The following is a 20,352-nucleotide window of genomic DNA, read 5'->3' as shown; positions in this document are numbered from 1 at the left end:
AATCCAGCCAGCTGAGTGCGCATGTGGTGCAAACACCTTTGTTCTCCAAGGTGTAAATAGGGAGTGCAAGTGCAACCTATTTGATTTGAATTATGCTGTTTTTCAGTTATTTTTGAGACTACATGATTTTACATGTCCCTACACACATCCTGGTAGTGTGAACAGGGGCTTTAGCTACCCCTGCTGCTGTTCTGAATTTGCTGAAATCTGCCATCTGTATAAATTGCTCAGTGCAAGAGTGCTCTCTCTTTAATACAGTATGTAGAGCATATTAGTTTAATTCCTGCTAAGAGAGCATTTTCTTAGATTTTTTTGATATTCATGTACCTTAGGACAGTGAAGACATTTACCCCTTTAGGAATGACAGTATTGCTGTGTATTGGTGTGATGAAGAGTAACACACGGAAATCGCGTCGGAGAATACAACGCTCTTCTGCTTCCAGAATTTAACAGAGCACAGCTCTGACGGCCACAACAGCCATATCAGCAGAGCAGCCAGTATGGCACGCAATAAACCCATCTGTAATGCCTGCAGAGCAGCACTTCGCTGCACCAGCATCCCTCGGTACCACCGCCGCCCCGGCAGCGCTTCCGCCGCCTCACAGCGCGGCCGCCGCCTCCCGCCCCGCCCGGTCCCGCCCCGTCCCTTCCGGGCCACTGCGCCCGCCCTGCTCGGCGCGGCCTGACGGTGCCGGGCCGTGCCGGGCTGGGCTGAGCTGAGCTCGGCCGGACTGAGCTTGGCTGGGCTGAATTGAGCTGCTGCCAGCGCCATGGCCCTCGCCGGCAGGGCAGCGCTGCGCTGGGGGGCACGGCTGCCGAGCCCCGGCCCCGCCGCCGCCCCGCTCTGCCGTCCGGCCTGGCTGCCCGCGGCGTGCGGGCGGCCCTACAGCTCCCGCGGCAAGGTGAGTCCGCGGCAGCCCGGGCTCCTGCCCCAGGCCGGCTGCTGCCGGACCCTGGGCTCGCCGCATTGCCAGGCAGCCCACGCTGGCGTCCAGGAGTGAGACGGATGCGTTACTGCTTGGTAGAACTGCCTTGGTGTAGGGCTTGACATGTTTCAGTGATCTCTGTTCTAGGGACGGGTTAACAGAGCTTGGAGAGAACGATGTACTTTTAGTAATGGGCACAAAGAAGGCAGAATTCACGGACCAAAAGGACAGAGCTCCCAGGATAAGGAAAGAACTAACACAGTCAACTCAGCAAGTGTGCTGAAATCGGCTCTGGCTGGGTAAAAAGGTGCTTGTGGCAGGGAAAGATCACGATCCCGAGAAATCCACCTACTCCAGAGAAGCAGACCATGCTGGCTGGATAAATGAGGGAATCATTTAACCAATAGAATACGAATTAAAAGAACTATGTAACTTTTAGGCAGTTGATAATAATGCCTTTGTTTGCTAAAATGTATAAAGAGTATAAAGTTTTAATAGTTCTTTGCTGGCTTTGTGGATTTTCCACCAAGTGCCCCTTTCTGCTCAGAACTGTATATAAATAAAATATTTTGACTTTTGTGTGTGGATTGGCTTCTTCCACACTGTAGCATCCTTTTTCACTATCTGTTTGATCCTTGTGATAAAGTTACTATGCGCTGAGTCTCTAGGTAATGGCTCTGTGTTCCTATCATGCTTGTGAAGAATGATGTCCTGAATGGCCCCCTGAATCCAGTTTTCTTAATCCTTAAGTTTAGTAGTTTCACCAACGTGAAAGTGTAAAACCAAGTTTTGCAGCTCCCCATGTGCATAAGAACATAGTACCTTTTACACACTTTCCAGCATAGTTCATAATTGTTTAGTGATAAAAGAATACGTGTCTATATGACTAAAGTGAAATGCTGACATTTTAAACAATGGTGACAATTCAAGCTTTTGTATCTCTGTTCAACCTGTACTACTTCTAGAGAAAAAATATTAAAATAATTAATTTGCTTTTTTAAAGGCCAGGTTATATGCTATATAGAGACTGTAACCTTGATTTATGAAAAGAAATTCCTGTTTTTCAGGAAGAAATAGATATGTCAACGTATCCTGTTGAAAGCATTAGAAACTTCAGTATTATAGCTCATGTAGATCATGGCAAAAGTACACTAGCAGACAGATTGCTGGAAATTACAGGTAAGCATTCTCATTTTATGCTACCTTTTCTTGACATGGAAGGTGGCATGTTAAGTTCGTGTACCGTTGATTATACTAAAATTTCTAATATTTTTGCTCTCCTAGTGTTGCTTGGGCTTTCAAGCTCTCAGTTGTGTAGTGTTACAGATATTTGGACGTTATGGTTGAGATATGCCTACACGTAGGCATAAGGAAGTGTGTAATTCATTTAAAGAAGTACATATTTTGGAAAGAGGCTGAAAAGGAGTTTGAAGATGTTCCTTGTTTCAACATCTTCCTTGTTCAAGATGTCACTCCTGTCACTCTAACCAGTCATCCATTAGAACAGTACATGTTAAGTTTATGATGTTTATTGCCTGTGGTTGACGTGGACAGAAGGGGTGGGACTGTCATGACCTGGGAGTTCTGGACTCTCATTTAAGGGTGAATGAAACAAAACCAGGGAGAGAAACTTCTGATCAAAGTTATTTTTTATGATTACCTCCCATGTGTCATCACCATGAGCATTTTTGCCTGATGCCTGTGATAGAATGGGATTTTGAATTCAGGTCTGTCACTCTATGCTAATGCTCGTCTGGCACTTGAGATTGATTTTAGAGCTGTGGGCCACTCTTCCTCAGTGATAAGAGGGAAAGTTTCCTTAAGTAACAAAAATATTTACAATTCAAGGGAATTTTTCCTTCTTCTTAATCTCTTAGGTGATGTTAGTATTTTATGTAACTTTATTGTGTAAACTTTATTTGACAAATGTAGAGTTGATGCACTCTTTTGTTTTTGATTGAAAATCTTTGTTTAGCTTAATTATATGGGAAAGCTTCATTTGCTCTTGGTTAACTTTTGGTTAATGGCATTTTCAAGATTGATGTCATAAATTAGGTAATAAAGCTTTTTTTTTTTTCCTTATTTTTAGGAACAATTTCTAAAACTGACCGTAATAAACAAGTGCTGGATAAACTTCAAGTGGAACGTGAAAGAGGAATTACAGTTAAAGCCCAATCTGCATCTCTCTTTTACAATCATGAAGGAATAAACTACCTCTTAAATCTTATTGACACACCAGTAAGTTAAATATAAACAATGTTGAAATCACACAAATCTAAATGTCCTTATAGTTACAAGTAGGAGCTTTCTGGCTTCCTGTGTTTATTCAATTCCTCTTTTATAAGAATGTGAACTCCATTATGCAAATATACAAATGAAAGCAATGTACTAATCTTTGCAAAAATACCTGAAATTGTAAACATTTGTTTTCTCCACAGGGCCACGTAGATTTCAGCTATGAAGTATCGCGGTCACTATCTGCCTGTCAAGGTGTCATACTTGTAGTGGATGCAAATGAGGTGTAGTACCTAATTCTTGTTTTTTATTTAGTATTTCAGGATTTCCTTTAGCAAGAGGGAAACTAGGTTGTGGGATTTTTTTTTTTTTTTGTTTTTCTGGCAGTGTTTCTGCTACTGGGCTATCTCCATGAAAGTATTACATTGCAGAAAAATAGTAATGGGATTTTAAAGCAGTTGCATATAATCAATCACCTTTTATTTATCCATCTCCTAAATGAAAGTGTTGATAGAATAGCAAAGTATGCCTAAAAATACTCCCCAAAACTGAGGAGTTTCTGTGTTGAACTTTACAATGTTGTTTTCTAGGGTATTCAGGCTCAGACAGTGGCAAACTTCTATCTCGCCTTTGAAGCACAGCTTTCAATAATTCCTGTCATAAATAAGGTAATAAAGTTATTCGCATTTTCTGTTAAACACTTGGGTTGTTTAAATGTGTATAGTGCTGATTAGAAATGTAACCTCAAAGAGAAGTAAAGAAAGTTATTTATTATAATATTTATAGGATTTAGATTTAACATGACTAGGAATTTTCTGTATTTGCTGTCTGTGTAAATTTTACAATTTAACTGCTGTGAAATTTTTAATTTCATGAAATATATTTAGGTATTTAAAAATGTAGCACTTAAGGACATGATTAGTAGTGGACTTTGCAGTGCTGGGTTTATGGTTGGAGTTGGTGATGTTAAAAGTTCATTAATATTGAGGAAATGACATGACTAGGAGCTCAGTATTTAAAAAGTTAAGTCTTAATTTTAAGAGAAATTCTAAGTGTTGCTTTCTGTACAATTTTGAGAGCTGTGCTATTGGAATCACAAAATCAATTACTGCTCACCTTATGTTAATTGCTTTTTGTAGGTTTATTTTGTACTTAATATGTAATCCTATAAACAGTGTAGGTAGCTCTTAATGATTTCAAATTACTTTGTAAACTAAAGATTTTTACCAACTCTTGGGCAAAGGTGTTTTCCCTAATGAAACAAGCCAACATGAGACTGGTTATGGACAGGATCCTTCCCAAAATCAAGGAAGGAAGACTTTATAAAATGAATATTGATCTTTTCCTAAAGATGGACAATGTTTACTCATAAATACATAAAGGTTCTTTGCTGTACTTTGCTGTTCTTTTTTTACTTTCTACTGTACTTTTTTACAGTACTGGATGATGTGGGAGATCTGGTTTCTTGTATATTTAGCAGTTTGTTGTTTTACAGATTGACTTGAAAAATGCAGACCCTGAAAGAGTTGAAAAACAAATTGAGAAGCTGTTTGATATCCCTACAGATGAATGCATAAGGGTAAGATCTCTGAGTTTTACAACATGCCTGATAATATAACTTTGTAACTAACACCTGACGTGTGCATGTTGTAAATTAAGAGTGCTATCTGTCTGCCTGTTCTTGTCTGACATAAGAATTTCTTTAAATTTTGTCTCCTGTAAGAGTGGAGAAAATAACTCTCAGCTAAAAATTCTAGTATTTTTTCAGGATTAGAATCCGGGATTTTAAATTATTTCTCGCTGTCAATCCATAAATGATTTTCATTTCTATCATGAAAATAATTGCCATTCACAGAAGACAAAAGACAGTATTTCTTAGTAACAGCATTCTAGAGTGTCCTTTTGAGTGCTATTATGGGTGCCACCCAAACTGTCTAAGTTCACATGACACTATTTAATTAATAAATGTAAGATGTGTCTTATAAAGTTGTTGTTGGATTTGCTTTAGATTTCTGCTAAACAAGGAACAAATGTTGAAAAAGTTCTTCAAAAGGTCATTGAGAAGATCCCACCGTAAGTCTGTATTTAATTATGTGTCTAATTAACCTTTAAAAGTAATTAGAAAATCATGAGTTGCATTTATATGGTATTGGCAGTAGTTTTACACTTAATATGCATCTAATTAAATAAAATATTTCATAGATAGATGTAGGAGAAACAGAAGGAAAATAGTGACTTTTTCTTAAACAGGAGAGGTGAATTAGTCAGCAGCGAGGCTGAAAAGCAGAGGGACATTTTTTTCACCTCTTTCTTTACCAGCACCGTTGGGCTTTAGGCCTGGGGAGCAGAAATGCAGGTTGATGCACAGATACACTGTCAGCAAAGAAGGAGTTGGTATGTGAACTGTTACAGGAGCCTGACCCCTGTGCATCCTTTGGCCCTGATAGTATCCACTTGAGGATTGTAGGAGAGCTGGCTGTGTCTGTGCAAAGCTGCTCTTCGTAATCCTTGACAAGTCCTGGAGATCGGGGGACATCCCACAAGACTAGAAGAATGCTAATGTTGAATTTACTAGAAGAACTTGAAGGAGGATCCAGGAATTTGTAGGCCCATCAGTCTTACTGCAGTCCCTGGAAATGGTATGGAACAAATCCTCCTGGGGGCTGTGACAAGTCAGATGAAGTGATTGGGAAAAGCGAGGAGGGGTTCACCAAGGATGTATTTGGCTTGACAAACCTGATCACCTTCTACAGCAGGGTAACCTGCTGTGTAGTGTGAGCAGTGGACAGTGGCTACCTGGATTTCTCTCTACCTGCATTTTAAAGGTTTTGGATAAGGTTCTCACAGGCTCCTGGAGAAACCACTGTGTTACAGTCTGGAGTGATCTGTGGCATGGGAGCTGTCTGACAGCTGCACCCAGAGGGTGGTGGTAAATAGCTCCTTTTCAGACTGGCCACAAGTAGGGTCTGCCAGGATTCCACATTCGGTTCAATGCTGTTTCTTATCATTATAAGTGATCTGGAAGTTGGGATGTGTACCCTGGTGAAGTTTGCCAGTGATACCAAACTGTGAGGGGAAGTAGGCACTTCAGAAAGGGGGAGCAACTATGCAAGGAAGTACTAGATAAGGTGGAAGAGTGAGCTAAAAAGAAACCTATGAAATTCAACAGAGGGAAAGGTCTTGCACCTGGGAATACATAATTCAGGAACACAGCACAGGCTGGAATCTACCTAGTTGGGGAGCAGCTCTGTGGAAAAGGACCTGGAGGTCTTTGGGGACAACAATTTCGATGTGAGTGAACAGTGTTCTGCTGCAGCAAAGAAAGACAACAGCATGCTGGGTTGCCTTGGAACATCAAGGACAGGGACATCAACAGCAGAGATGAAGAAGTCATTATCCCACTCTGCTCAGTGGTGGTCAGTCCACACCTGGAATACTGTGTTTGGTTTTGGTCCTTTCTGTGCAGAAAATGTGGACCAGCTGAAAAGGGGCCACAGAGATGATTGAAAGACTGCCCTTTGAGGAAAGGTTGTAAAAAAGGGACTTGCTCAGCCTTGAAAAAAGAAGGCTTAAGGGAGACCTTTTGCTGTTTCCTGGTATTCAAACAGTGGCTACAAAGAGCCATTGAAATAATCTCTCCAGGAAAGTGGTGGATTCCATAACATTGGACGCTCTCTGGTTTGTTTGGGAAGGGTGCTAGGCCTTCTGTTAAGCCAAGAGTGTTTTTGCCAAGAAAAGTTGGATCAGGTGATACTGGAAATCCCTTCCATCCTAGTGTGATTCTGTGAAAGTATTTGGGGTGGGCATGCTTGCTCATTCAATATTGAATGAAAACACACTTCATAATGTATTGTTCTAATTTTTTTTGGTGACAGACCCCAATGTAATACTGCTGATCCATTGAAAGCCTTAGTATTTGACTCTACCTTTGACCACTACCGAGGTGTCGTAGCTAACATTGCGCTCTTTGGTGGGGAGATTGCAAAGGGACACAAAATTGTGTCGGCACACACTACGAAAAGATATGAAGTTCATGAAGTTGGAATTCTGACTCCAAATGAACAGCCAGCACATAAGCTGTAAGTAAAAACTTCTTACAGTGGAAAAAATAATATATTGGGCTAAGCTACAATGTCCTGCATTTCTGTTTGATTTTTGCTTTGAGAGGTAAAAACTGGGAGATGTCTAGGTTTTTTTCTTGTTCTTTGGTGGTGGGTTTTTTTACTAATTACTATTTGCAATTTAATGCTCTGTGCCATTTTTTATTTTGGGCATGCCGAAGCAGAAGGTTTTACGGAGTGCTTTTGGGGCATTACTGTGGGAGGAATCCATTATCTTCTGTAGTACATGGAACATCTGGACAGCTAGGTGTTTAAAGGCTAGTGTTCGATATTCTTACTCAGCTGTCCAATTTATTTCTAGGAACTGCCCTGTTTGAGAGTGGAAGGGAATGGGGCTTCATCTTAGTTATTGCTGCAGCATATTTTGAGGGTGGAAAACTTAAAATCCATGAATGCAACAGCTTCCAGAAACTGGCTTCTCAATGGCAGCAGTGGGAAGAAAATCAGGTACTTAGAATCAGTGGAGAAGTTTTACCAGTGTGCACCCAAATATACATAAATGACTTTACTGGGGTCATTTTCAGGTTACATTACTGTGTCTAGTGGGTTGAACCCAGCCAGCAACCCAGCCAGCCCCCTGCTCACTCCCCAGCTCTAGCAGGATGAGAACTGAGGAGGTACCTGTGGATTGAGATAAAGACAGTTTAATAAATAAAGGAGGAAAAAAAAGAAATAAAAGCAAATTATGCAAAGATAGTCCATTATTCACCACCTCCCACAAGCAGACTGATATCCTGCTAGTCTACAAGTAAAAGCCTTGGAAAGACTACACTTCTTTTGTATTGCTAAGCATGATGTTCTGTGGTATGAAATGCCCTTTTGGCCAGTTTGGGTCTGTTGTCCTGGCTGTGTCACCCCCCAGTCTCTTGCACACCCTCAGTGTGTTTGCTTGCAGGGGCACAGCAAGAAACCCAGAGGGCTTGCTTAGCAATACCTACATTGGTATGTTATCAACACTTGTTTCAGTCACAATTGCAAAACACAGCTCCATACTAGGCTGCTTTGAAGAAAGTTACTCTATCCCAGCCAAAATCAGTAACACTGTGTTTTGCTCAGTATTTACCATGTATTCCTCTCCTGTTAGCATAATGTGCTGATGGAAAGTGTTTGTCTAGTTTCATCCCAGTGATATATGAAACTTGCAGTGCTGGCAGCTGGGAACTGTTCTGGTTTCTTTGTCTTAGGAGCCTCTCAAGGGTCTAGCTCCGGCTTTTAAACTGAGAGCAACACAGTATTCAAAATCCAGGATCATAAATGTGCTGTTCAGCTGTAACAGAAAAAGAGCTAGTTGAGATTGTTCACATCTCAGAGGTGAAACAACTTAAATCTCACTTCTGGACTTTGGAAACGGGCTTTTAATGGGGTGATTTATTTGAATTTCTGGCTGGGCTAAATTAAGTAGGAAAATAGTAGAAATACTGCTAATGCCAACAATCATGTCCATATAATAATAATTTTATTTAGCTATGCAGGACAGGTGGGGTACCTGATTGCTGGAATGAAAGAAGTAACGGAAGCCCAAATAGGAGACACACTGTTTTTGTATAAACAGCCAGTGGAGCCTTTGCCTGGCTTTAAGTCAGCGAAGCCAATGGTTTTTGCAGGTGAGGAGTACATCAATATAAAGTTTTCCATTGACAAGAGTAAGAGCTGTTAGAACTTTTAAAAGAAGACATGTATATTAAAGAGTTGGGAGAACTAGAATTTTTAGCTGAGGTGTGTCACTTATGTAGATTTGTGTGTTTTCCCTGTGACTTAGCAGGATTAGCAATAAATGCTGACTGGCTTTGCATGAATACAACACAAATGTGATTATTGTTTCTATTGGTAGTAAACTCTTAATAGCTGGAAAAGAAGGGTTGAAATAAAAAAAAAAAGAATTATTCATCTTGATAATGAGATTTCTGTAATTATTCTGTTGGTTTTTCTTTTTTTAAAATGTAGCAATTGTTTCATTTTTGTTAAACATGGTTAACTGCCAGAGCTACTATGCAGAATGATCTTGTAAAATATTTCACTTTTTGAGCTTGCCACTAGCTTCAGTAACTACTACAAATGCTACAGAAGGTGACTTTAGAAAAAATTCTGTAAATAATTTTCTAGACCTGTTGTGAAGCAGTGTGTAGAACTCATTTGAACTGTCTCATGGAGACTAGGCATTTAGATGATGTTTTTCTGTTCATGTGTGTTGCATCTTCATGTAGATGACATTTTCTGAGCATACAAGGATGTGAAAAGTGATGCAGTAGAATCTATTTCAGACAGTAGTTATACAAACAGCTGTTTTTATTAATTTAAAAAGAAGAGAGGAATATTTGCAACTTTGAAATCATGCTTTTTATTTTTCACTCACTCTTAGCTTTGAGGGAACATCTCAGCGAAGTTTATACACTTACACTGCAAAACAGTGGTTATACTCAACTATGAATCTTCCATAAATGTGAATGATTAGATGAATACAGTGATCCTACCATTATGGTTTAGATGTTAATTCAGAGGTAATCTAAAACATTTTTATGTTTTGACTAATTTTTTTTTCGAGGAATAAAGAATGCTTATGTTGTTTTTCACATTTAAAAACTGACAGAGCAGAAAGTAACTATTCCTGATTTTATTACTCTGTTAACTTTAAGTGGCATATTTGAAAGCCAGGTACACAGTAGCTAAAGCTCCCTGTCAAATCACTTCTATTTAATATATTTTGACAGGAATGTATCCAATAGACCAAACAGAATATAGTAATCTCAAAAGTGCTTTGGAAAGGCTGACATTGAATGACTCCAGTGTAACTGTTCATCGTGACAGTAGCCTCGCCTTAGGAGCTGGATGGAGGTGAGGTTTTTCTGCTGCTTTCATTTTTTAAACTGTTCATAAGTTAAGAACGCATGTTTAAGTCAACTGAAGGTAGAATTAAACTTAATTCAAAATTAGAAGCTGTAATTCAAATAAAGATTATTAATTTCATTTGATTTTCTTACATTCTCGGTTTGCACAGAAAATGAAAATTATTGTGATTGTTTTTGTTCTCCAAGATTTTTCAACTGTACGATTATTTGGTCCCTTGAAGGTTGTTTGCTCTGCCTGATACTGCCATACTAACACTGTAAACATGCTGGAGGGTGAAAAAGACCACTGTGAAATTCCAGGGGATACGCAAATACTTTTACCAACAGGGTATTTATTTTCCAGGTTGGGTTTCCTTGGTCTTCTACATATGGAAGTCTTTAATCAGCGTTTGGAGCAAGAGTATAACATGTCTGTTATTTTGACTGCGCCTACAGTTCCATATAAAGCTGTTCTTTCCTCAGCAAAGTTGATAAAGGTATGTTAAATTAATTAAAAAATTAGGTAAATATAATAAACATCTAGAGTCTCTTCTTAAATGTAGACTAGTACTGTATTTTATAGTAAGCATTAGAAACACCAGTATATTACATAAATAGTTTTTAATTTTTTAAGGATGCTAACTGCTCTTTCCCCTTTCATTTCAAGCACTCTCTTCTTATGTCTTATACTTTTTCTAGAAAATGGGAGTACAGGACACATGCCTTGCTGTATTCTTTTAAGTGCTTACTGACTGGACTGCATTAAAAGCAGATGAAATAATCTTCCAGGCTTTATCCATCAGAAAACATGAACGTTTCTAGGAATAGCTTGTGATGATACTGTAGATTGGCAGGGGCTGGTGAAAGAAAGTGAGATTTTTTGATCACAATTAAATGGGCTTGTGCTAACTTCATTAAACTGACTGCAAATACAATTACTGTGTTTGAGTTCTAGAGAGAAAGAGGTAGACTTAGAGCACCTGCTGAGAGAGGAGGCTGCAAATTGACTGGCTGATTGTCCTGCAAATTACTAAAAACTTGTATAAGAAAGGTTTCTGTACTTACAAACTGTGAGGCATAAACCTTTTATCTCTCTGGTTGTTTTGGTTTCTTAGGCAGTATAGCAGCTAGGAATGAAGTAGTTGACACCTTTAGTGTGTGATTCTGGACTGCTGATGTGGGATTCTTTTCAAACAATGCTGTAAGTTGGGTCCCTGTCAGTGGACAGGGAGGAGAGGGAAGTTGCATTTTCACAATAAGCAGCATAACTTTCCTTTTACCTTGGAAGGGTAACTCCAGCCCTTACTGGGATGTTGGACTGGAAAAAGTAGGTAATGAAAGCACTTACACAGGAATCAAAAACTTCATTTTTTAAATCCACTTCAGCATGTGAGGGAGCCTGAACCCAAAGTTCTACTTAGGGAAGAAAGTTTCCACCACTGAACTCTAAAATATTTAGAGCAGGTCTTCTGTTGAAGTTGTGTAATAGTAACTTAGAGGATCAGGATGAAGTAAGAAAGAAGATCCTCAGTTTACAGTGGAGAGAAAGATGGATAGAAAAGTTTTTTGTATTTCTATCATTTCCCAAGTCAAAAGCTAATTTCTGCATAATGATATTTAAGGATGTGCTGATAACAGACTTCTATATGTTTTATAAAAATCTCTTCTAAAATTATCCTTGGTTTAAACTTGGGTTGCATAATGCACCAATGTTTTTAGACAATTGAAACATATTTTAGCGTTTTTTCAATGGTATATTTGTCTCCTTTGCTTTTACTTACTAATAAATTTTTCTTACTAATAAATTACAATATCTGGTTTATTTTTTTTTCAGGAGTATGGAAAAGACCAGATTACTATTATCAACCCTGCTCAGTTTCCTGATAAACTTTCAGTATCAGATTATATGGAGCCAACTGTTCTTGGTACTATTGTAACACCTCATGAATATATTGGGAAAATAATTACCTTGTGTCAGGTTGGTGTATAAATTTCATTTTAATTTTATAATTTTAATTTTATCTTTTGCATTTTTAAGCTCTTCACCTCAAAGTGAAGACACAAGATAGTATGATAATAGATATTGCTACTTGAATAGTATCTTTGAAATAATTATTGAATACTTTTGAAAGATGAAATAATTTTAAACATTTTATTTGTAAAATTCTGAACTACAGAATCCATCAAACTACAGAACTGAAAAGTTAATGATGAAATTCAGTGACAACCAAGTGCTTGGTCTGTACTGGACTAATTCATAGCTAGTTCTGTTCTCCTGAAACAATGGAGTCTGCCGCAGGGAAATAAGATGTATTGGTTTTTTAGAAGTATATTCATAGAAATACAACTTCTGCCAACACTTCTGACTATGTGTCCATGTACTTTTCTCAGTACTTCACTGAAAATAAATTTAGGATAGCGAAGGCCAAATTTGCCTAACTGTATTTGGAATACTTCTAATTCAAAATGTTTTAACTGCCATGCATACTGTGTTTATATTATTTCTTCACAATATTTTTCTTAGCTTCTGACATTCCAAAATGCATAATACAAAGCAGTACAGTGAAGAATAAAATCTATTGAAAAGAATTTCTAAATTAACTTTAAGAACACCTTTCTGGGAGGAAAGAAGATGAGCCTTCAAGTCCTACAGTGGCAGCATGTCATGGTTTGAGCCTGGCACAGAGCCAGTGCCCCCCATGAAAATGCCTCACCCTGGTGTCTGCTGTGAGATGTGACCAGGAATAAGCAAAACAGGCTCTAACTTAAACATAAAGACCACTTTATTACTTAAACTACAGGAAAATAGGGAGAGACTATAAGGAAAAAGAAGAAAAGAATTGAAAACCTTACAAAAAAAAACCATTTTCCTCCTCCCCCACCACCTGACTTTCCCAATCCAATACATTCTCCCAAAACAACTGCCCAGCCTTGGCCCCACACGTTAGTATACTCAAACTTCAGTTCATGAAGAGGAAAGGAGTCTTTCTCGTTCCATAGGCTTCTCATGGAAACACACTGAAAACCTCGTGTGCTTCCCTGTCACTTCGGCACCGCCCGGAAAGTCCATTTGCCACTTGTGACATCTTCCTTCCATGCTCAGTGCTCTCACCACCGAGACATGGCCAGAGCTGCTTTTAGGGTTGTCTTTCAAGGATGCCTTGTCTCACTCCAAAAAGGCACAGTCTCTGCTTTTGGGACATCTGTCCCCCCCATATTTTTCCAACCCCCTGGGGCCGGGGGGTCCTCACGAAGAACCTTCCTGGTTTTGAGGCACTGCCTCCCCCTAAATGCAGTCTGTGTCACAGGAACAACTGAGTCCATGGCTACAAGAAAAAGTCCAGCCAAAAGGCCACTCCAAATCATCTCCCCCCATCCAATCATCTCCACATTCTTCGGGCCAAAGTCCTCGTCTCATCTCATCTCTCATCTCCCTTCTTATTCAGCTTCGAGGAGGATTAGCATTTTTGCAAGGCCCCAATCATGCAAGAAAGGGTTAAAAGTTTTCAGTCTCTGTCTGTCCTGGGACGAGATGATACTCCCACACGTGCTGCTGCTGCGGCCGGCCGCTCTCCCTCCCGGAGGGGGGGGGGGGCTGGCCGCCCGATGTCTCGATGTCTCTTGGGGCTCCGCCACCCTTCCATCCTTGAAAGCCCCTCAACCCCCACCTCTGTCCAGGCCCCTGGCCTACCGCATGGCCGGCCCCTCCCCCGCCCAGCAGCAGCGGGCTGGGCGGGGGAAGAGATCTGACCTCTTCGCCCGACGATGTCCCAAAGAGGAAGTGCCAGGGCAGTGCCTTGCTTTTAACCCCTGTGTATTCTCGGAGGTGTGTCCAAACCCCACTGGCTACACCAGGTGTCAATATGAAACCCAAAACCTTCATTGGTTTGACCACAGCTTCCCAGAATTCCCACTCCTTCCTGGTCAAACCACGACACAGCAATAAGCAGAAGCTGTTAAGGATTTCAGAAATTCAGCACTTAGAGAGGAAAGGCTTGAATTGAATTTCTAGTTAAGTTATAACCACTTCATTTGTTACAATGCTGCAGTTTGTCGTGTGACTTCAGCAAACTACCAATGAGAAAGTTACTTTGGGGCTTAAGTACAGGAATTCTCTTGTGTAGCTTGATTGCTGTTCATTCTGATTTGTTTTGTATTTTTTGTAGAAAATTTCAAGGGAAACTGAAACAATTTTTATTTGTCTAGGATCGTAGAGCAGTCCAGAAAGATCTGTTGTACATTGATGAAAACAGGGTTATGCTAAAATACCTCTTTCCACTGAATGAAATTGTGGTGGATTTTTATGATGCTCTTAAGTCTCTGTCTTCTGGCTATGCAAGGTAACTACCTCTCCTGTTCCCCTTTTCTTCCTCCCACCCTGGACCCTGAAGGGGGGTGGTATGGTAAAAAAAAGGCCTGAGGAACAGCTGTGGAAGGGCAGAAGTAAAGAAAATTCCTTTATGGTGCTGCTGCAAATCTAGTCTTTCTTCACCTTGAATGGATTAGATTCACTGTGAAAATGGATGGAAATAAGTCTGAAAAACATGAAAAGTGTGTCACTACCTAATAATCATTGTTTTTGGCAATGAGTATATTTTTCAAGGGCACCCCCAGGTGTGGCACTGGTTCATCTATATGAGTAAGACCTAAATGGTCTGTCCTTATCTGAAGTGACACTGTACAATTTTTTTCAATGGAATCACTGAAACTGTACTGCTTACTGTATGAAGTGTCTCTTGGTGGAAAAAGGAAACTAACCACATTGATTATTTAAAGCTAGTAAAAACAATGTGGTATTTAAAACAAGCAGTACTTACTTTATGTACATGCTTTATTTTGTGAAAAAAGAAAAGCATGTGTATTTTGAGACAAAATTTTCTGTTGTGGCTGGCTGCTATGAATTCAGAGTTTAGTAGAGTGCTCAGATGTTTGTGAAGAGCCTTTGTGAGTTTAATGAAAGTGAAAATGCTGCATGGTGATGAGCTTGTGCCCCAGGAGGCTCAATGGCTCTCACAAACCTGGTATGTTGAGATGTCATTAATGGGATATTAATGACACAATAGGAACTGGTTTACCTAATTACATTATTTATTTTATAAACATAAAAATGAATTTTATTGAAGGACTGAATTTGCTTTGAGTTTATGTTTTCTTTAATTATGTCTTAAAAATGTAAGTAAAACATGTTCTACCCAGGTTTATGTATATATGCAGCAAAAGCATACACAAAAGTGGAGAGGCAAGATAGAAGAAACAGAGGGATGAAATTTTGAATTTCCTCTTTGGATCTAGCTCCCCCACTACATAAAAGCTAACCTGTTTATCAAGAATCTATCTCATTAGCAGAATTATGCTGGGTTTCCTTTGATTTGGGGATGATTGCCAATGATGTTGCATTATCTTATTTATTTATTAGTATTTATTTCCTAATTGACTCCTTAATACAGCTTGTGTATGTAGTGCTCTCGGTAATCATATTTCTGTTATATGGATCCATTCACATTTCTGTGGTTATTAAGCCAACTGAGATAGAAGTACTTTGAAATAATCTCAAAGGATTTCCCCCCCCCTTTTCTGGTATTTCAGATTTGACCACATTACAGTGATATTGATGATCCTCCACAATTATACTTACACACAAGATCCGTCTGTCTGTCTATCTATCTGTTTGTCTATTGCATACACCACCTCCAAATCTCTTCCATTTTAAGAATTTTTGCTAACTACCACACAGACAGCAAGGCCCACACCTACCAAAGAAGAAATCTGATTTGGAAATTAAATGAAAAACTTAATTGTCAGAGATGGTGATAATAAGGGGTCACATAAAAAGTTTATCAAATGAGAGGATGAAAAGAAGTCAGTCTTGGATTGGTGTTTGATTCCTGTGACATTCAGGACATGGAGTGTTCAATAGCTGTGAGACTGCATTAAGCATGTAGATTTCTAATTGCTGATTAGATTGGAAAGACATCCTTGAAGTCAAGATGACAGCTTTCTGCAATGGAAGGGACATTATCTGTAGTGCATTTCTAGTGTGAACATGTACTGAGAGACTACGAAAAACTGTACTCCCATTATATTAAAAAGTTCAAGTGTTTTATTAAGAAATATGTCTATAAAATCTATAGAACAAAGAATGCAAAATATAATTTATACAATATCATGACTAATTTTTGAACTGCTTTTATTTTTTTAGTTTTGATTATGAAGATGCAGGTTACCAATCAGCAGACCTAATCAAAATGGATATTCTTCTAAATGGAAATCCAGTTGAAGAACTGGCAACTATCATACACAAGTAGGTTTACTGGATTCCTTATTCAAAAGGAATAACAATGAAAACATTGTCTATTAATAGGACTGGATGATCTTAAGGTCTTTTCTGACCAAAATGATTATATGATTCTAAATGACTCTAGGTATATATGTTACTCTTAATATGAAAAATGTGTTTGAAGATTTGCATTGAAGATTCTTCCATATGATCACCTTCATTACCACTGAAAAAGAGAAGCATTTTGTAGTCTGAAAATTAGGAAATAATAATAGCAATTTTTTTACTTCTCTTTCTCAGCTTAAGTACTGAATATCATATTTTTGTGGAAAATGTAGTGCAGAGAGAAAGAAACGCAAAATGCCAATCTTGAAAAAAACTTAAGTGCAGAAAAATTTAAGTGCAGACCAATCTAGGAGATGGCAGATGAATAATTTATGATGCTTAGTACTGACAAAAAATTATTTTGCTCTCCCACTAATTCCTGTTCCATAGAAGTTTATTGTTACCTTGTTTCCAGACAGAGTACCGGGAGAATGTAAATATTTACTGGATGCAATTACCTCAGAATTTTTTTGCTAGAATGATTCTATTTCTATGGGCATTTCAGGTATTAGAGGTGAGAATAATGCCCTTCCAGCCTGTCCCCTAGCTTCTCACAAAGTTTTTACAAGGCTCCCTTCTGTAACTTCAGCATCCCTTTCCAATAATGCCTACTTTTGTGGGTTGTTTAGTTTTCCTTCTTAAAATACTTGTAGTTGCTAAATATTTGTATATTTTCATATTTTTTCACATAACTGCAATCTTGAAATCCTTAAAATTCTGTAACTCCAGAAAGCTGACATAGGAAAATAAACCCCTTGCCTTGTTCAGCATCATGGGGTTGAAGGCGAGTAACTGTCTTGCATTCAGTTGCCAGTTACGAAATAATGCATTTCTCATAAGCATGCAGTGTTTAGCAATCTACCTGAAAAGATGCAAAATGGAGTGGGCCACCTTGCAAAAGTTAGTTATTGCTTTAACATGTATTTTTTGATCAGTTTAGTACCCTGAACTGATTTACTCACTAAAACTAACTGTTTTTATTCACTAAAACTGTTTTACTCACTTTACTTTCTTTTGGCTTTAGATTTCAGTTGTTTGTTTTTTTAAACTCATAGTTGCAATCATTTTGCTCTTGCTGCAGGTATTCTCAGTCTTCCCACTGTAAAAACTGCATCTGTAAGAATTATGCTGAATAACATTTATAGAGAAAGCATTACAGAGATTACTGCAAGCTTGGTATTAAGATAGTCATCAATTGTTCTTACTGTACAAGTAAATATATGTACCTCTTAAAACTGTAACGCTCAATGAACACGATTTAAGTACTTCATGTTTAAACTGTGTGCTCTATACAGGTAGCAAGAGTCACATTGCCACTACCTGAAAACATGTATGTTGGTACAGAATGTCTGCTAAATATGGATATTTTTGTACAGATAGACCCGTTTCTTTCTAACAGCTTATGAAAGTATCTGTTAGTATCTTCTTTAGACTTTTTGTTGTTTTCTCTTTCCAAAACCTGAAGCATATGCAGATGCTGAATATATTTAGATAATTTTTATTAGCAGATGACAAGATATGTTAATTTTTTTTTTCTTGTGATATAAAACCAGACTTTGAAAGCATTCTGTAATATCTATATTTTGACCAATTGGACCTATGATCAATGAAAATTCTCGTTGACCTAGTTTAAAATTTCACTTGAAGCTATGGCAGTGTTCAAAATATCTTAATTTGTGATGGATAATCAGGGTGTTTATTATAAAAGCTTTATATGATGTTATATACTGAAGTTAATACAGTCTTATCACCTGTTAGTATGAAACAGGTGACATACAGAGACCACTTATTAGATGTAAAATTTGATCTGATCAGCTTATCTCCCGAGTTAAGAAGAGGAAAACCTCTACTAAAATCCTTAAATCAAACAGCTTGATTTATGGGTATATTTTTAGTGTTGCTGACCTTTTTTTTCAGAGATAAAGCCTATGCTGCTGGTAAACTCCTATGTGAACGTTTAAAAGAGACTATTCCTAGACAGTTGTTTGAAATAGCCATCCAGGCTGCCATTGGCAAGAAAATCATTGCAAGAGAAACGTAAGTGAAGCCCTTCTGTTCCCCTTCTTTTTTTTCTGTCCGTATTTGAAGATACGTAAAATACAGACTTGTATACTATGTATACTAGTTTTATACATAACAGGACTTTGATTTTGCTATAAAGTTGTATTTTTCTTGATATATGCTACTTGAAGAAAAAAAACCACATTTGAGCAGTGACTATTGACTAAACATTTTGAATTAAATTTATACAAAGAAATGTATTTCTATTTTAGATTACTTGGGGTCAGAATTGCACTTAGTGAATAAAGTGTAACTTCCAACACGTGTCCACTTCCTCTTTGGCAGTAGAATAAGTTTCTTACTACTGAAAAAAATTAGCCAGTTGTGGAATACTTTGCTGTGAAAGTCAGCAAAAAAATAGCTGATTTGTGCTGTTCTAAAGGAAATATGTTGCAGCTGAACACAAAAACATTTTCCTAGCACATGCTTCTTTAAAGCAAACCATTTCCTTATGTTGTGTTTCTCATCACATTTTTCTCTTGCTGTTTAAATAGGACTTAAACGGTGGTAAAATAATTAAAGGTCAGAATTCAGGCAGAGGTGCAGTAAGAATTTGTTGATACGTGTATATACACAGGGATGTAACGCTTCCTGTGAGTCATAGCAGAAATTCCAGATAAAAAGCCAAGACTGTGATTTCTTTATGTACATATTATATGCCCTAAGTGATGTTTCTAGAATTGAAAACTGTGAATTTTATCTTCTGTTTAAAGCTTCATATCTTGCATACACAACCTGAAAATGTTATGATTCCAAAGCATCTTACAAAACTAGGAGAAAAACAAGTAACATTTTAACAACTCAAGTACTTAGCTTCACATGTAGATGTTCTAATATGTTAAGGTGTATGTGTTATTTTATTTTGCAGGCTGAAGCCTTACAGAAAAAATGTTGTGGCAAAATGTGTAGGTATTTTTTTCCTCTTTTTTTCAGTTTCTGACATCTTAGAGTCCTGCTAAGATTATATGCCCATCTCTTCCTAGAAACCCAGCAAAGACATATTCTTCTTCTGCTTGTGCCCCTAAGTATCTGTGGAATTCTAAGAGATACTTTTAAGCTTTTGTTTTAAAATCCAACTCTTGTAACCCCTTGCTGCAGCTTGAGGAGTGGTTCAGATAAAATAATGGCATTTTCAGTCACACTTTGAGTGTCTGTTTCATCTCCTCATCATTGTCTAATAGTTCAGGCACACAGTAAATGTGTGTGTGTGTTTGTGTACACAGGCATATAGGTAACTTCATGTTTCCTAAATTTGATCTTAGGTGATGGAAGGAAATATAAATGTGCTTCTTTTGAGACTTGATTGTGATTAAACTTCTGCTTAGATTTGCTAACTTGTAATAAAGCTTTAAATGTGCAATAGTTGACTATGGACAAGATTCAACAAAGCTGTTGGAAAACTGTGAGGCCTCTTACTTAGCTTGGATTTAGCTCTCTGAAGTGAACATATTGGAAAATATTAAACAAGTGTCCCTTTCTCACAACTGCAATAGAATTCTGCTAAGCCCAGCTGTGGGATGGTGACTGTTCAATACTGTACAAGGGTTTAGGTCCCTTTTCTAGATGTAAGCACTTAATGCTAGTCAAGATGCCACAGTGTATCTGAGCTGGTATCCTGCTGCTATTCCAACGGGATTTGGATCTAATGTGCTCTGTAGTGTCAGCCAGGCTTACAGGAATGTATATATTTAGGTGACAGAGTTCAACACTCAGTTGTGCAAATTAATGTGCTTATTTTCATCCTTGTTCTTTTTAATTAGTGGCCTTTAGGCCAAACTATTTGGAATATAAAGTAATCTTTT

The 20,352-nt window shown here is 38.1% G+C and overlaps 1 protein-coding gene across 2 annotated transcripts in view; it reads left to right on the top strand.

Moving 5' to 3' along the window:
* Positions 1–638: 638 nt before the first annotated feature.
* Positions 639–20,352, top strand: part of GUF1 (GTP binding elongation factor GUF1) — a 24,008-nt gene continuing 4,294 nt past the window's right edge. The window contains exons 1-16 of one of the 2 annotated variants that reach the window (XM_074541553.1): positions 639–902; positions 1,994–2,105; positions 3,016–3,164; positions 3,365–3,445; positions 3,752–3,829; positions 4,657–4,740; positions 5,170–5,234; positions 7,037–7,240; positions 8,747–8,886; positions 9,991–10,114; positions 10,472–10,604; positions 11,942–12,085; positions 14,314–14,447; positions 16,307–16,408; positions 18,407–18,526; positions 19,419–19,455. In XM_074541553.1, coding sequence (XP_074397654.1) covers positions 771–902; positions 1,994–2,105; positions 3,016–3,164; positions 3,365–3,445; positions 3,752–3,829; positions 4,657–4,740; positions 5,170–5,234; positions 7,037–7,240; positions 8,747–8,886; positions 9,991–10,114; positions 10,472–10,604; positions 11,942–12,085; positions 14,314–14,447; positions 16,307–16,408; positions 18,407–18,526; positions 19,419–19,455 — 1,839 coding nt within the window. In that variant the 5' untranslated portion in view covers positions 639–770. Of the gene's footprint in view, positions 903–1,993; positions 2,106–3,015; positions 3,165–3,364; positions 3,446–3,751; positions 3,830–4,656; positions 4,741–5,169; positions 5,235–7,036; positions 7,241–7,583; positions 7,730–8,746; positions 8,887–9,990; positions 10,115–10,471; positions 10,605–11,941; positions 12,086–14,313; positions 14,448–16,306; positions 16,409–18,406; positions 18,527–19,418; positions 19,456–20,352 lie in introns of those variants that run through there. The other variant, XM_026795271.2, reaches the window with a different exon arrangement.

This window comes from Zonotrichia albicollis, chromosome 5, assembly GCF_047830755.1.
Source record: "Zonotrichia albicollis isolate bZonAlb1 chromosome 5, bZonAlb1.hap1, whole genome shotgun sequence".
NCBI lineage: Eukaryota > Metazoa > Chordata > Aves > Passeriformes > Passerellidae > Zonotrichia > Zonotrichia albicollis.
This window is presented reverse-complemented; position numbering and strand designations above follow the sequence as displayed.